This window comes from Strix aluco, chromosome 8 (assembly GCF_031877795.1).
Source record: "Strix aluco isolate bStrAlu1 chromosome 8, bStrAlu1.hap1, whole genome shotgun sequence".
NCBI classification, from domain to species: domain Eukaryota; kingdom Metazoa; phylum Chordata; class Aves; order Strigiformes; family Strigidae; genus Strix; species Strix aluco.
The window spans coordinates 31,348,404-31,364,298 of NC_133938.1; the positions used below are offsets into that span (position 1 = coordinate 31,348,404).

The window sequence follows — 15,895 nt, forward strand, 5'->3', positions numbered from 1 at the left end:
CAGCATGGGCAGCTCAGACACACAGATGGAAACCTGCCAAAGGCCACAACAATCCATAATGCCAAAACAAAAATACAAGGATTCACAGGTTTTCAGCACTCTAGAGATAAGATACAGGGCAGCTCACCGATTATTATAGTACAATACCAGCCAACCCTGCTTGTCCATATTTGCTTATTATGAGAACATTCAACAAACCATGACATGGAGAAAGCACGCTGAGGAAGGGAGAGGTATGACAGAAGACTGGCTCAAACCTCCTAGAAACAACACAAAACCAAGGGGAGAAAAAAAAAAAAAAGCAGAAGTGACAGTCCCAAGCTTCATTAAAATAAAAAAGTGATGGTTTTACTACTTAGCATGGTACACCTATTTAAAATAAATCTATTTCTTTAAAGTTCCTGGAAGCATGATTTGAATGGTCCTCCAGAAGGACTCCATGTTTTTCTCACTCTTTGTACAGGCTCGTCCATCAAATATTGTGTTTGTATTTTTCTGGTTTTGAAGTCTGGTCTATAAAAAAAATTACAGAAACACATGAATGCTACAGAAGTGGATGAACTTGCAACACAATGTATGCATAGCTAGCATGAGATAAAGAACTTGAGGCTGTGCCTGGGACAGAAAAATGTGCAACCCTAATGAAATAGTTTTCAAAAGCAAGGCATGGCTATGCTGCAACTGTGAGCCCTAACTGCAATGCACGAAGACATACCAGAAGTAGTTCAAGTAACAGTAGCTTTAAGAACGTGAGAGCACAGACTTCAGCAGGGACAGAAGTTACACAAGCTCTTCTGAAAATCTTGCACAGCCCTTGTCCAAATCTCTGCTGCCTTGGCTCCGCTGTTAGTGTAAGTGCACTGGCTAGATCAAAGCTAACAGCAGCTTCATATTACACCCAAGCCACTATAACTCCAGGCTGCTACTAGGGGTGAGCACAGAAGTGGAAACAATTTGGCTCTCCTACTGTCCTTAAGCAACAGGCTCCCACCACCTTCTTTGTGTTGGAGCCACCACATGGCTGCAGGGTTATTTGGAACATGTACCAGATCATATTCAAAGATAACCCATCAACACAACACTTAGGTGAACACGATTTCACTGTGTGAAGTCGAATCGATTCACCTGGCAGGCATGTGATAGAACCTGCACCAAAGAGGGTGGTGAAGCAGGAAGGTGGGAGTGTGCACACCCCTGTACAGTGGAGAGAACTTTGTATATTTAATTTCATACAAACTTTCAAACTAGATGTACTTAATCCAATTCGATAAATATTTGCATTGTCGAGTATCAATTTATGTTAAAGCAATAAACTGATCAGCAACCAATTCTGTAACTAATACCAAAGTCTGAACCAGATTTAATAACATTGACCTATTTAAATTTAATTCAGCGGTTCAAATTAACTCTAGACAAGACTTAAGGAAATTCAGGCTGTAGGAAAGAAGGTTAATTTTCCATTAAGTGTTAAGCTGGTTGTTACTGAAGGAAAAAAGGCAAGTAAGTATACATGGTTGGGTGAAGTGTAATTACTTTTTGCCACAAGATCAAACAACTGTAAAAGAGCACTTACAAAATTTAGCAATCCACAGTAAGTTCATGCATGATTTAAGGTAGATTTTGCTAAAGAATTTCATAAATAACTTTCTATTGTTGTTGTTGAGAAAACTAAGGAAAATGATAGCTTCCTTCATAACAAACTGAGGTTTGGTTAGAACTCAAGTCAACAAATCTGCCCCAGATGGTCTGAGAGCTACCAGTTCTTAGCAGTTACCACGTTGCACAACATGCTCTACTTATAAAGTGCTCTTTATGCTCTCATAACAAAATTTTAAAATCTCTAAAGCGATTTTTTTGTGTGTGCTGGAAGTAGTGGGCAGGGATGTAATAATACATTTCCAAGGGGGAAAAAAAAAAACCCCTAATGGATTACGTGTCAATACTAGAAAGTTAAGATTATGTGTTCATACCCCTGTTAATCTCTGCTCTAAAAAGAGGTTTTAAGATCTAAATGGATAAAATTTGCTTCATGACGAAACTTGGCTTTCAGCGCAGATGATCTGTGTCCAAGGGAATAAAGTTTCAGCAGCATTCAGAACAAAACAAAATCCTTTGGCTTCTCTCGCGTTATAGAAGAAGAAAGAGATAGCAGCTTGGCAATTTTCTGTATACAAATAACTCCAATTGCCCAGGGGGAATGTCACTGAGATCCAGCCGTCCTGTTTGTTACATCTAGCTTCCCTGGAGTAGTTTTAATTTCAAGCAGAGTTGTCTGAATTCTTCATCCTTCCAAGGCAAGCAAATTGCACTGTACATAGTCCAAATTTCAGATTACTGCAGGGCTTTTCTCAAAGTTTCCTAACCTCTTTTGTGGATGCAGAAGATAGCAGGACACTTTTCACACAGTAGGTGTTTCCCTGTGTAGCCCGCTGGTTCTTTAACGGTGCCCAAACCCAGCTGTATTTCACAGGAGATTTTTAAAAATGCAACTCACAGTTTGCATGTATTTGCGTTTTGGAATAGAACATGATGGGTAAACAATGACATCTAAAGACCGTTAAAGTTTTAGAATTTCAATTGACCTCAGCATAGCTACAATGCCTACTAATCATACCCAACAGTCACTGCACCAGGAGATCACGACCCAATGCACTAGACAGTGAAGCATGCAAAGCATAAAGCCTTTAGCAAACCCTTGTTTGTGCTACTAGGTGAGCCAAAGGCTTCAGATCTCAGCCCAGAAAAGGCTCCCATGCACGGGCTCCAGCAGCACCATCAGGTCAGGCCTGAAGTGCGGTGTAGAAGAGCGCAGCACGCACCTCCAGCCTACGGAAACGCGGCCACGTCTTTGGCCACCGCCGAGCAGCGTCAAACCACACAAGCGCAGGACGGTGCTTTCTGCACTGATCTCATTGGAGTATCACCTTTCAGCTGTTGGGGGCCTTTCAATTTAGATTTTTGGTACAAAGCACTTTAGAGGTCAAAAAGAAAAAAAAAATAAATTCTCAAACCACTCACGGAGGGTTACTAACAAATGAAAAAGGCAACGGACAGTAATGCATCTGATCCTTCAGACTCTTGAGTCTGCATAAAGGATGTGAATCTCTCACATGTATCTTTGTGCATGTATATACAAACACGCTCGTGCAAGCCCAAATCGGGCAAACCCAAAAAGCTGCAAACAAGTAAAGTCAGCACATCTGAATCCATCTTCCTGCCAGAGATACTGCTATATAACACACCCCTCAATTTGAGGGCTAAACCCAAAGCCCTATTTTGCATCACTGCCATGCATAATAGTTGACAGCAGATGGATATTTTGCAGATAGCAACACGGTGAAAAAGCAGACAGTGCTATGGGGAAAATTATTTCATCAAGACACATCATAAATCCCTACAGCTGAGATACAGGGAGCTGTAAACTGCATTTTTTCATCCTCACTTTCTAACAGATATTCTTTGTAAGCAAAGTCAGGTGGCGGAAAGTGAAGGGACAACCCTCTTTTCAGCACACAGTTTTGTTAAAAGTTACAGGAAGTCCATTATTTCAAATTTCTGCATCTTTCCTAAATAAATCTGTACTGAATATGTAAAGATTGGTGCACTGCAGATTTTTTCATTGACCAGGTCACAATCAATCTCTCTTCCAAAACAGACTGCCTCCCTCTCCCTGCCTTCCTCTTAAAGTAGTAACCCTTTTCAGGTATTCATCCTAAACCTTAGCACACAAGGGTCGTAACTATGTGGTGAGCACAGAGTAAATCTATTTATTCTTTCATCACCAAGTACTCATTCCAACTGGAATACACAGAAAGCAAGGCTCAGCTTTGACTGTTTTAGTTGCAGAAAACCTTGTATTAGAAACAGCAGTTATTGAAATAACCCTAGATATCTTTTCAGCTAATGCCTGTTCTTTCCTGCCAAGTTTCTACCTGAAGGAAGAGCACGGGCTGTGTATTTTCTTGGTGCAATCATCCCCACGTAGGAGGGCTCGGCAGCAGCTTGCAGGAACTGTTGTAAGAGGTACATATCAGGCAGCAATGAAACCAGACGTCACTTCACTAATCTTCTGTTGCTCACTCCATTTCTAAGCCTCTGGACATAACCTTTTAAAACAGTACGGAGGCAGGATTTCTGCACAGCTAACTGGTCACCTGATAGCAATGCAGTACAGGTCTGGCACCAAAACAGATTGGTGCTTCATTTTTATCACTTCTACCCTCGTTTGTGTGATCAGAGAATTTTCTGACTTCAGTGCGATTTTTACTGAAAAAATGAGCTTGAGGGAACACAAATGGGCTGATCACTAAAATGAAAATCTGTCAACAGTGCAACTAAGCCAGAGGATTAGGAAGTTAAAGTAACGTCTGAAGCTCGAAATTCCATCTTCGCCAAATTTCAAAATTGTACATGTAGTTCACCACAGTACAGAAGATATATTTTATTTATTAGCTCTAAAGTACACTCCTGAAGTTAAGAGATCTAAAACCAATTTTAGCAGCCTCAGTCTTTCTGAAAAAGGCAGCGATAGCTGCAGTTGCTTTGAAACCCAGGCCTCTCACTTACATGCTTAACTTGAGGAAAGTCAGGTTTGAAAAAATCCAACTTGGGTGATTTTCCACTGAGCTAGAATTCCAGATTAGGTGCCCACTATACAACAGCTGTGTGATCAGGAAAGTAAGGGTGCCTAACTTCCTGTCTGTTTGCATTGTAGTGCTTATCACACACAGCACACACTGCAATACTGTTTTCATCAGATGTTGTCCAGTCTCCTTCCCATATGATCACTATGCTTTTTTGTGAAAGTTGTAGGAACTTAGTACCTCTGAGACCTTTCTCTCTCAAATTCAGTATTTGTTGGCCAGGAGACACAAATTATTGGAGATAGGGGGGGGACTTCATTCAAGTAACAGGCTGAAAACAATCAGAGATGTCTCTGCATGAGACAAGTTACAGTTGCTTTATGAGAGCAGGCAGATGCACACGTGCTAGGAGAAGCAAGCCAAAAAGGGATAGAAAGTAAAAGAGAGAACCAGTGAAACACTGGTTCTAAGAAACTCCTGGAGGTTATCTAGTCCTACTTTTCACCCAGAGTAGGGCCTTGCCAACACCCGGTAAGGTCAGTTGTGGCTTTGTCCTGCTGAGCCATGAAAGCCTTGAAGGATGGAGTTTGTACAACCTTGCTGGGCAACCTGGTTCAGTGCTGCACTACCCTCCTGGTGCCAAACTTCCTCTTAATCTCTCAATCTGAATCTCCTAAAATGCAATTTGTGGCCATTCCCCCTTGTTTTATCATCTCCCACCACTGAGAAGGGTTTGGCTTCACTACCGCTAGCTCTCAAGTAGCCACAGGCTATCAGATCAATCCCTTAGCCTCTTTGTTTTCCAGCCTAGACAAGCCCAGTTCTCTCAGCCTCTTTTCATGGGTCACATACTTCTGAACAAAATGACCTTGGCAGATCTCTGCTGGACTGTCTCCAGATTCTTAACATCCTTCTTCAAGTGGTGGAACAACACTGGACCCAGTATTCCCAGTATGTCAGCAGCGCTGAGCACAGGACGGCAGCATGACTGCTCTTCCATTGCCATGTTAGTGGTCACAAAGGCAATCTTTATAGAGACACTCAGAGAACAGCAGCTCAACAGGGCATGGGAGATTCCTCCTGAGGAGGAAGAACGGATGGTAACAGTAGGTTGTGTGGATGCAACTGTGCCAAAGGATGGGGAGAAGAGCTGCAGAGCCGAGATGGGAGTCAGCAGCTGAGTAACTGCTATTAATGCTCTACAAAAAGGGCTGAGGCGCTAAAGGCCAAGTGGTTCTCTGATGAAGTGAAGATGACTCCAGCACAACAGCCTGGAAGATGAGCTAGAGAGCTATGTAAGGGTGAACAGACATTGACATGCAGAGAGCTGACTGGGTAGAAGCTCCTAAAACGTGTAAAGGTGTAAGGCTTGCTTACCCAGATTGTCCTCAGTCTTGGTGGCTATTCTCTCTCCATCCAAGAAACTGGAGTATATTGGGGGCGTGGGTGGGGTGTGTGGGTGCGTGGAGAAAAAAGAAAACAAAAAAAGAGGAAATGAAAAAAAAAAAAAAAGCTGCTTTAATTGTGTGGTTCCAGATACTTTTATCTGCAGCAAAGGTACTTTAAGGAGTCCCTGCCTCCTCTCACCTTTGGCTGCTTGTTTGCATTGCACAGCTATTCCTCCAGAGCTCCTCATCTACATGCCATGTTAATACTGTTTAGAACAATTAGATCAGTGAAGGCAACAACCAGCAAGCATGCTAGCATTTAGTGTGGGTAGAGGCCACAAACTATGTTTTCCCATTGATTAACCAAGTGATCTGATACAAAACAAGGTTTCTCAATGCAAGTGACTCAAGGTGGGGACAAAACAAAAATTTGCAAAGAGCATCTTGACCTCTGACGTGCTTTCAGCAATCTTCTCTCGAGAGCCTTCATATTCAGCAGTAGTCATAGATGCAAGTGAGAAAAAACAGGGTTAACCTGTTTCAACAAGTGAAACAGTCGTCCTCTTCTCAGATGACTTCATCTCCAAATATAAAAAGAAAATCCATTTGCATCAACACAAGCCTTTCTAAGCATCAGAGAATCTCAAAAACTCTCTTCCTGATGATGCTCTTCCCTAATAATTTAAAAATAAATTAAAAAAAACCCCAAACCAAAACCCAAACCATTTCCTTACTTTCAACCCCTCCTGATATTTTCACATATGCAGGCAAAAAAATCTCTTATTAATGCCACAGAGATGCACCCAGATGCCAGAATCAAAACTTTCGCTACGTATTCTCCTTAACAACTCTCATTTAGTGTGAGCAGGTGGTGAGAAGGAAGCAGAGTAAGAGAGAAGAGGATTATTTTGGGAAAGGAAGCAATAACTGTTACTAGCCTGTCAAACTGTATGAATGGTGGAAATCTGAATCATGCTTTTACTGTATGAATGGCTAATTCCAATATGCCATTATAAACAATGATCCTTTACAAAGGATTTAATCTCCCTAAGAGGAAAATATACACCTGTTAGAAAAAGAGCAGGATCTGAAGCAGAAATGGAGGCAAGTACAAGAGATGGACCAGCCTGAGTTTTCTTCACCTTATCTCTTTCTAGAATATTTAGGTGCTGGTCTCCAGGGCCTGGATCACACTTAATACTAGAATTAGTCCATTGAAATAAACACTTGAAAGAAGAAGGAAAGAGGCTGTCAAGCTGGAGTTAGGGAGAAATTATAGCTACATTTTTAGCTTCCCTGGATGGAAGCACCTCTGAAAAAGTGCTGCCAGGATGAAATCCTAGCAAGTAAATAACATATTCAGAGTGTGCCTATTCACTCACAGAGGGGTATTACTACAATGATACAGATTACATACCAAGGCAGTTTCCTGGCATATATTTAACGGATGGCTTGCTGACACAACTCTCTGTACAGTGTACCTTCCAGGTCAGAATTAAGAATTTCAACATTAGAAACAACCTCTCCACTGTCTGCAAGCAGAGGGCAAGCTCCTGAGCTAGCAGTAGATGGTGAGTGTCCTCTGCAGGTACAGTTTTTAAATGATGTTATTAGTTTTCACTGTTTAAACAAGTCACTTTCTATCTTGTATTGTATCTTTGTGTCCGCCCCTCTGGCTCTCATTTGAGGGTGACCACAATGGCTTCTGCCTGCACAGAAGGGATGGCTCAGCTGCTCTTCTAGCAGCTGCTGAACCATCACAAATTACAGCTTACTGTACTGAAGTATGTGGAAATTGGTGTCTATCTTAGTACATGGGACTGTAAACCACGGTGGTTCAGCAGCTGCCTCACGAACAGCTGAGCCAACCCTGCAGCAAGGGTAAAAATGAGAAAGATGGCAAGAATGACTACAACAGTCCTTGCGTAAAGCACACTTGGCTTAATGTTGACCCTTGGTGAGTTATACATCTCTTGCTTCAACTTCTCAGCTGTAATGTGGGTAGTTTCTCCCACACACACTTCCTAGGAGTGGAGCTACAAGGATGCGTGCACAACGCTGTAAAGAATGTCACAAATGTGTGCAGAATGGGTACTACTGCTGATTATGCAGAGTCCCTCAAGAACACACACCATTCCAGTTGCTCCATTAACAAAAAGATTGACCTCATACGATACTCTTGACATTTCATACAAAGTATAACTGTAGTGCTACAGGTGAAAAAGAGTTCCATCACCTGATTTTCACCCCCCCCCTTTTTTTTTTTTGTTAAATAAATAAGTCAGTTCCAAGAGAGGTATGGCAACCTTACTTAGAGAAAAAAGCAAATGCCATTGCTATGCCTTAACCTCTGCACTAGCGCCAGCCCTAAGGAGTTCTTCTGCAAGTAGCAATTTCAGATATCATCATAAGATGCAACGCCTGCTGTTGCCATGTTACACACACGCTTCCCTAGGACAAGCTAGATATTCTTATCGCCTCTGCATAGCAATTCCTCTACCAGATATTTTAGCTGCCTCTGCTGCGCTTTTCAGCTTTTGGTGTCCCTTCCAAAGCTATTTTAGTCCAGTTGTTATCTGTATTGCTGGTGATACGCTCTGGCTGCTACCATCCATTTCCTTCTCTTTATAAAGACGTTCAATGGTTTCCTTCACTGGTTTGTCTTCTGGCTCAATATCTCGACACAAAGCTATTCCCACTCTTGCTATCAACTCACTTTTTTTCATTGGCAGGAGTTCTGTACTCACGATAAGAGACATTTCTAACCAGAATGTGAAAACAAGGGAACTACCTAGGGCGCTGCAATTACAGATGATACATAGCCTGCCCTCCCACTTACCCTCATCCTTGCTCACAGTATGGGCATTGCTCAATTTTTCCCCAGCTCATGTCTTTCTTCTTCCCCTCCCACTGCATGCCCGCTTCCTTTAGCTACACACTTTGTGACATCTATATTCACTACAGTTGCAGCTCTCATATGGAGAAGACCATGTGGATATGGGTTTCTCGTGTACTTTTAACATATTCTTGTCAGGCTTACATCAAGTAGCATGCTACAAGATGTCACATGCATCTAAAGTTGTAGCAAAATACATAGTAAGGCGTATACCCAAACAGCAGCCATCCATTCTGTATGGCAATTCAAGAAAAATGAAGAAGGTTACAAGGTTACATTTAAAAACATAACACCAGGATTTCCAGCTATTCAGATGCTCAGTGAAGTCTAGAAATTCTTCGACACATTTTTTGCACATAGTATAGAAAAACAAGGCATTTAAATCCTAGATTTTAAAGGTCTTTCTAGCTTGCAAAGCTGCAAATAATATGCATTGCCTAGCACAGACTGGTTGCAATATGATTCTTCATTCATCTTGCTAGCCACACACCTACAGTACTTCGCCTGTAACACTGTGTAAACATGTTTAATACTGGTTTTAGTTCCTAACAAGAATATTTGTTCACATGGCAAAATGAGATAATCATTTAGAGCTGCCTTTGAAATGGCACACTCAAATCCAACAGGGGTTCTGTTTATGTCACTCATCCCCAAGTATTTTGCAGTTTTCCCTCCTAAATCCTCAACCTGCCCTGTTTCTTTTCAGTCTTCTAATCCAGAAACCAAACAAATCCAAAAAAAGAACCCTATCTGCCTTCCGCAAATAGGGAAAAATTAAATAGTGGTATGGGCAAGTAAAATTAAGTAAGTACTACAGTTACAATGTGTTAAATAACTAGAAGACTGGGATTTTAATTATTTGTGTGCAACATAGTAACAGAATAAAATTCTTTGGCATACAAAACCAGCTGAGCCTCAAACAAAAAACACCTTACCTGCTCTTCCCCTTTGATAACAATGTTATCAAGGCTGCTTTACTGTTTATAGATGCATGTTACTTTTTTCCTCATAGCTCACACTCTCCCAGGATTGATATTTTTTACAGCTGAACTGAGGAAGAATTGCTCTTAGATCCTACCAGCCTATGCCAAGGAAAGCTTCTTTAATTGGTTGGGAATAGAAAGAAGAGTTCACTTGTGTGTGGTTGCTGCCTCCTTTCACTTTTCCTTTCTTCTGGAAAGAGTTGGAATGATGCTCTTTATGCAACCACAGGTGGGGTGGAATAAAGAGGGGGAACTGGGCCAAATCTGGACTTGGGAAACTACTGCAACAAAGCTTTTGTCTGTCATTTTTAATACCTGCCATTTCTTTTGCTTTCCCTAGATTTCAACATGTATAATTATAGCCAACAGCAGCAGGCAGTTGGTTATTTCTTTTAGGAACTGCACCCTGAACAGGCATGAGGTAAGTTATAGAAAAACCTGTTATCCAGTACTTGTTATGAAAATATGAAGCAAAGGAAATTTCAGAGTGACTCAAAGTGAAGTAAAACATAACCACCTAACAGTTCTAAAAACCAGCGGGAACCACTTACAGCCATCTGCAAAAGCTGCATTCCTACGGACGTGCATTCAGTGGCAAATCCCAGGGCTGTCTAGTAATCTTACAAGCACATCTACAAGCCCTCCTGTGTGCAGCAACAGCCCAGCTTCTCTGGTACCTCCTAACAGCTTCACTGACGTTTGGATAAATCCTGGTGTTTGGAAGTCATTTTGCTGGAGGCATTTACCAACAAGGCCACGGTCGCACGATCTCCACCACCACCTCAGCAGGCTCCTTTGCAAGGATGCTGCCTGAGAAGCAGTGCCCTCTGATACAGCTTGCAGCTATAAATTAAAATGACTTTCTTGAGGCCAAGGTTTCCACTTACCTAGTTTGGCGGCCCCCTCTGGCGGGTATTCGGGGAATTGGCCCTCGGAGGGGACGCTCACCGTCCGGCGCAGGCAGCGTCCTTTGGTAGCATCCACCTGCGGCTCCTGGACCCCATCGACAGGCACCTGCAGAAAAAGGATGCCGACAGCTGTTAATTTGCCACTGGGCCATGCTGTTAATATGCCATCTTCAGAAGAACTTCATTTTCTACTCAGCTGGTAATAACTTTCAGATGCAGTTCGGCACGCCTGGCCTTACCACGAAATTCCTGTGGCTCCCAAGGAAAGCACTGCAGCGGTGAGGAGCACTGGGGCACACGCAGCCTGGACAGAGCTGTATGCAGGTGTGCAGCAAAATCTGCACTCCTGAGGTATCAAGTCACAACACAGCCGACCCATCTGACTAACAAGGCAGTCCTGCCTTTGGAAACCGGTTCTCCGGTGCCGGACCCATCGCTACCCAGCCTTGCCTGCTTCCACGCTGGGAAAGTCAGGCAGAGGCTGCTGGTCAGATGGCTACATGCGAAACTTGGAGATTACAAAAGCATTTTTTGCAGTCTCAGCACATATTCAGTGATCAGCTACAGCATGTGAGAGAAAAATGGATGTTCTGCCGATCATATTGTGCACATGGAGTAAGAGGTTATCTTCTATGATTAAGTCAAACTCATCCTAAAAGTGGGTCCTCAGAAGGCCCTAAGAAAGGTTTGTGGTCCTCACTATTTCACAGTAATAAAATTCTGTACGTTAATTCTCTTTAAAAGTACTGAATGTATAAAGATCTTGTTTCTCTTTCCTGAAATTTTGGCAGAACTTGACACCTCAGGGTTTGCTCCCCCCTAACCTTGCCTTTAAACACCTGCCTGGATGACTACATTTTGCTAGAGAGGTGCTTATGCTGGAAAAAAAGTGGTAAATTACACCACCTACTACAGTTGCAGGGTGTTTAGACAACAGCCAGGAGCTCTATAAGAGCCTAAGCAATACAGTCTCTTTGTCCAACAGCATGTATGCCTGGAAACAAGAAATGAGACTGAGGTACTCCTAATCCGATCCCAAAAAATGTACAAAGGGATTTGGAGGATAAGGAAGGGAACCCAGCTACTTTCTGGATTTATACAGACACCTTTGTGCATCCTGATTTTGTTTATGTGATCAGCACGGGTCAATTCAAGCATCAGTTACTTTGCATATAGAAAGGCAGACAAAAACTTCAGACAGCTACCTGCTCACCAGAGATGCAATCCAGATTGCCCAGCACACACAAAATACCCTTCCAGCTGGAGGAAGACATCCTTCACTCTACCCTCCTGAAGAACATACAAATTGTTCCAAAGAGGTTCAAAAGACAGCAAAGATCCTTCAAGCTGCTGAAAGGCTGGTCACCAAAGCTGGAGACTGCACAGAGAAACATCTCGAAAACCAAGCTAAACAGAATCTTGCTGCACTACAATGGCTCTCACAAACTAGTTCTGGCATTTCCTGACTTTTAAGCACTTAGCATTCTCTTAAAGTAATTTCTTAATGTTATTTATTACTACACTAGTCTATTTGTTTCCTTCAAACAGTGCTCATTTCTCAAAGCAAGTTCCCAAATCCCTAGCGGTTATTCTGTTAAGGCTACTTTCTGTGCTGGTAGATTTTTACAGCAGCTCCTTTGACGAACGATCTCCGTGCGGGAGCGCATTAGGAAGTTAAGCAGAGACTAATTTTGTTAGCTTATGCCACATTCATTCAATCAAGATCACAGATTAGATTTTCAGGTTTCATCTGGAGGCTCCATTTAGCCTTACTCCCTTCTAAGCACTTTTCTGCTCCACCACCTCTCCTGATTTCCTTCAGAGCACTTTTTTGGTGGGATGCTGCAAGCCCTATTTCCAGAACAGCTATTACCGGTCATACCACACACCTGCTGCAGCACACCTTAAAAGCATCAAGCTACCAGCCAGTGATCCTCCTTTCTCAGTGAACCTGTTGCACCTGCACCTAACTGCTAGCTCTATACCAACGCAGCTCTCGTGGGGTAGATTTCTCCACTATTCGATTTTTTAACTGAGAAATTAATATAGTCCCTTTTCTTTCAAGTATACCGCTTCAGTATCCGTGTGTGCTTTTGGACACGGGATGACAGAAATGTTCTTTTAATCCACTGACATGAAAAAAAGCACTACTACCACGCTGATAACAGCGTATATATGAACAATGACGATAGCCAAGAGGACGCTATGGCTGTACTGACTTGCTGCCGAGGGCGAGGAGCAGAATGGCCATTGAGGCCACGGTGTCCTTTGTGTCCTTGGGAAAAGCAAACAGGCTGCAGCACACCGGAGTCGGTGTCAAAAACAAATCTACTTCTGCATACCAGAGATAGGATTTATCTTCAAAGAGGAACTGAGCCATTAACAGGAAGACAGTCTGAGAGCTTAGGTCCTAATTCTGGGTCACTTAGCCTTTTGTACTTAGCGTTTGCCCAGACTAGGAAAACATGGTTAGTCTGCACACTAAAAAAGGTTCATTGGTGAAGCTACGTTCATCTAGTGAAGTACAGTCCACACCAGCAAAAAACCTCCTTTTGTTAGTGTATTTATAGTGGCTTGAGAAAAAACTGATACTGTTTATTTCACTCAATAATTCTATAAACTGTATAAGGAACAACATTTTAATGTTACATAGCTTGATCTACACCAGAAAATATACAAACATCCCACAATTTCACTGGCAAGATTAAAGTAACAAAGTAGCGAAAAAAAGATTCCCCCCCCCCCCCCTTAGGTCTGACTTAAAAAGTGCTGTGTTACTTTAAGTAACACTTCTCCAAAAACATCCTTTCGCTCTATATTGACAAAAAAGAACTAACTCCAAGACTCCAGGACCCATATTTATTGCTTAGCATAAGATCGGACTGCTTTTAAAAATACGGCTTCGTGAATGTGCAAAATGAGCTTGGTCAGCAGCTCTGAATCTCGTGGGGCTGGACACGTTTTTAAACAGGTATAAAAACCGTTCTGTGGTAGGTCAAACGGATTCACAGATCGGGTGGCACCGAAACACAAGCAAGGGCACAACTAAATACCACGTAAACACCAAGCCAGACATCCGCAACCTTTGTGACCCTCCTTGAGCCCCTGCCATTCCAGCAAGCAGCTCAGCAAAGGATCGAGGAGAATGACAAGGTCTTGCAGAGTCAGGGCTCTTAACAGCAATTTAGGCTTTCAGTTCTTTTTTTTCCACCCGGTTTAGTTATCCTGTTCTTTGCCCTGCTGAGACTTCACCATCCTGGGAATCGTCTGACCCTGAGCCAACAGGCTGAAGCTGCTGGAGCAGGGCTAGGCTCTGAGCAGTGTAACTCAGGGACAAGAAGGTACATAGGGACAGTTCAAATACTGATAATCTTGGCAACCTTGACAATTTTGATCACAGACCACGTTTCACTGTCAAATTTCACAATTTAACAAGGATGGGTTCTGAGCTCGGACTCTAAACTCTTGAACAGCATCATAGCTCACCTGTCACTGAACGTGCTTTTTAAGCATATAAAACCTGTATTTGGGATTTCCAGTAGGTTGATGATGAAGAGATTTCAGAAGAAATAGGAGTAAGAGTTTGACAAGCATTTAATGCCTCTTAAAGGCAAACTGAGCTATGCTCTTTAAAAAAAAAAAAGTAGGAAAAAAGTTTCTTCAGTGCATAGATTTTCTTCAAGATTGAAAAGACTGATTCAAGACAAAAAATTGAGAACTTGAAGCTTCTTCTGAACTAATAGTCAGGAATTTTGGAAACATGACAACAAAACAGTTAATTAATTTACATTTTTACCTTCCTCCAGAAAGATATAAGCTGGCTAAAATTTTGGCATAGAAATCCACTCTAAAAATGTTGACATTTCTTTAAATAATTAAATTCATTTGGGAATTGAAGCAAATTCTTTTCTTATGACTGCATTCAGCTTTGACAAACTCCCACTTACAGGTAAAACATGTTTGCTGTAAGATACCAGTGTGACAAGTCTTTTGAGAATGGCAGCAGGCATTTCTGAAGAACCTCCCCTGGGGCCCCACGCATCAGTGTTTGCTCTTGCTATTTTCTCTTGGGATCACCGCTGTCGCTCCACTACTGGTGTCAGTCACAGGAGATGGAAGAGTAGGAAAATACATCAGAGATGTCCTGCTGCTGGCCTCTGTCACCAGCACCAATAAGGAGTAGATCTTGTCACAGTGAATGTAGGTCTTTACTATCCTTCGCCCTTGATTAAAAACACCTCTAAATCCAAGAAGATAGATGAGGTTTTGGGTGCAGGGAGGGAAAAGTAAGATTCAAACAGAATGAAAAGTGTTGTTCATCTTCATTTCCAACTGAACACAAAAATAAAAGATCCTGCAGGACAGCGGCCAAGTTTCAGACAAAGACTAACTAAAAAGCAGCCCAAAACCAGATGCAGCCATTTGTCACATCCCTCATGAAAGTGCCGTGCAATGGATTATCTATCTGAAACTGCTCTTCATAAACACTCATTCCCTTTCCCTGTTTAAATGGCACACTGATTTTGCAGACACTTTTACTGTGCTCTCACAGCTTTTACTCTATGGAACAGGTTTCGCAAAGGATGAAAGTATCTACACCTTCCTGACAGTGGGAAGCTGTCTTTCTCATAGAAAAAATACCTGATTTGTAAGTGAATCAATCTAGATCCGTTCCCCTAGTCTTAGAAGATGCTGCCACATATTACCACACCACGATATGTTGTAGTAATTGAACATCTCCTGTCACTCATGACTCCTTATTTGCTAAGTCGTCTCTCATGTCCCTACAGGGATTCATTTCCTTTCTCCTTACTTTTTGGGCATCAATCTCTTCCCTTCATTAATAATCTTCATTCTTCAGTCTTACCTATTTTCATTTTATAAAGCTGACAAGGTGTCAAGTAATTAATATTTTTCTACACTGCACAAGGTGATACTGTCAGACTATTTTTGTCTAAGTAATTACAGATATTTTTGGATCAAGTTGTACCTTGAAATTTCTCTGATTTCCAACCTATTGTTGTGCTTGCACAGCACAAAATCTCTCTTGCACATACTCTATTCCAAACTGCCTTGACAATAAATACATAGTGCTGGGATGTTGTAAGAAAAGAGTTTTCTTACTCCTCTGTTTATT

At 42.0% G+C, this 15,895-nt stretch overlaps 1 protein-coding gene across 7 annotated transcripts in view; it reads right to left on the reverse strand.

Annotated features, from left to right (window-relative positions):
• The window catches only part of RASAL2 (RAS protein activator like 2), a 186,962-nt gene that overhangs the window by 83,981 nt on the left and 87,086 nt on the right, over positions 1–15,895 (reverse strand). For all 7 annotated transcript variants that reach the window (XM_074833003.1, XM_074833002.1, XM_074833001.1 and 4 more), the window contains exon 3: positions 10,738–10,864. In XM_074833003.1, the coding sequence (XP_074689104.1) occupies positions 10,738–10,864 (127 nt within the window). The remainder of the gene's footprint in view (positions 1–10,737; positions 10,865–15,895) is intronic.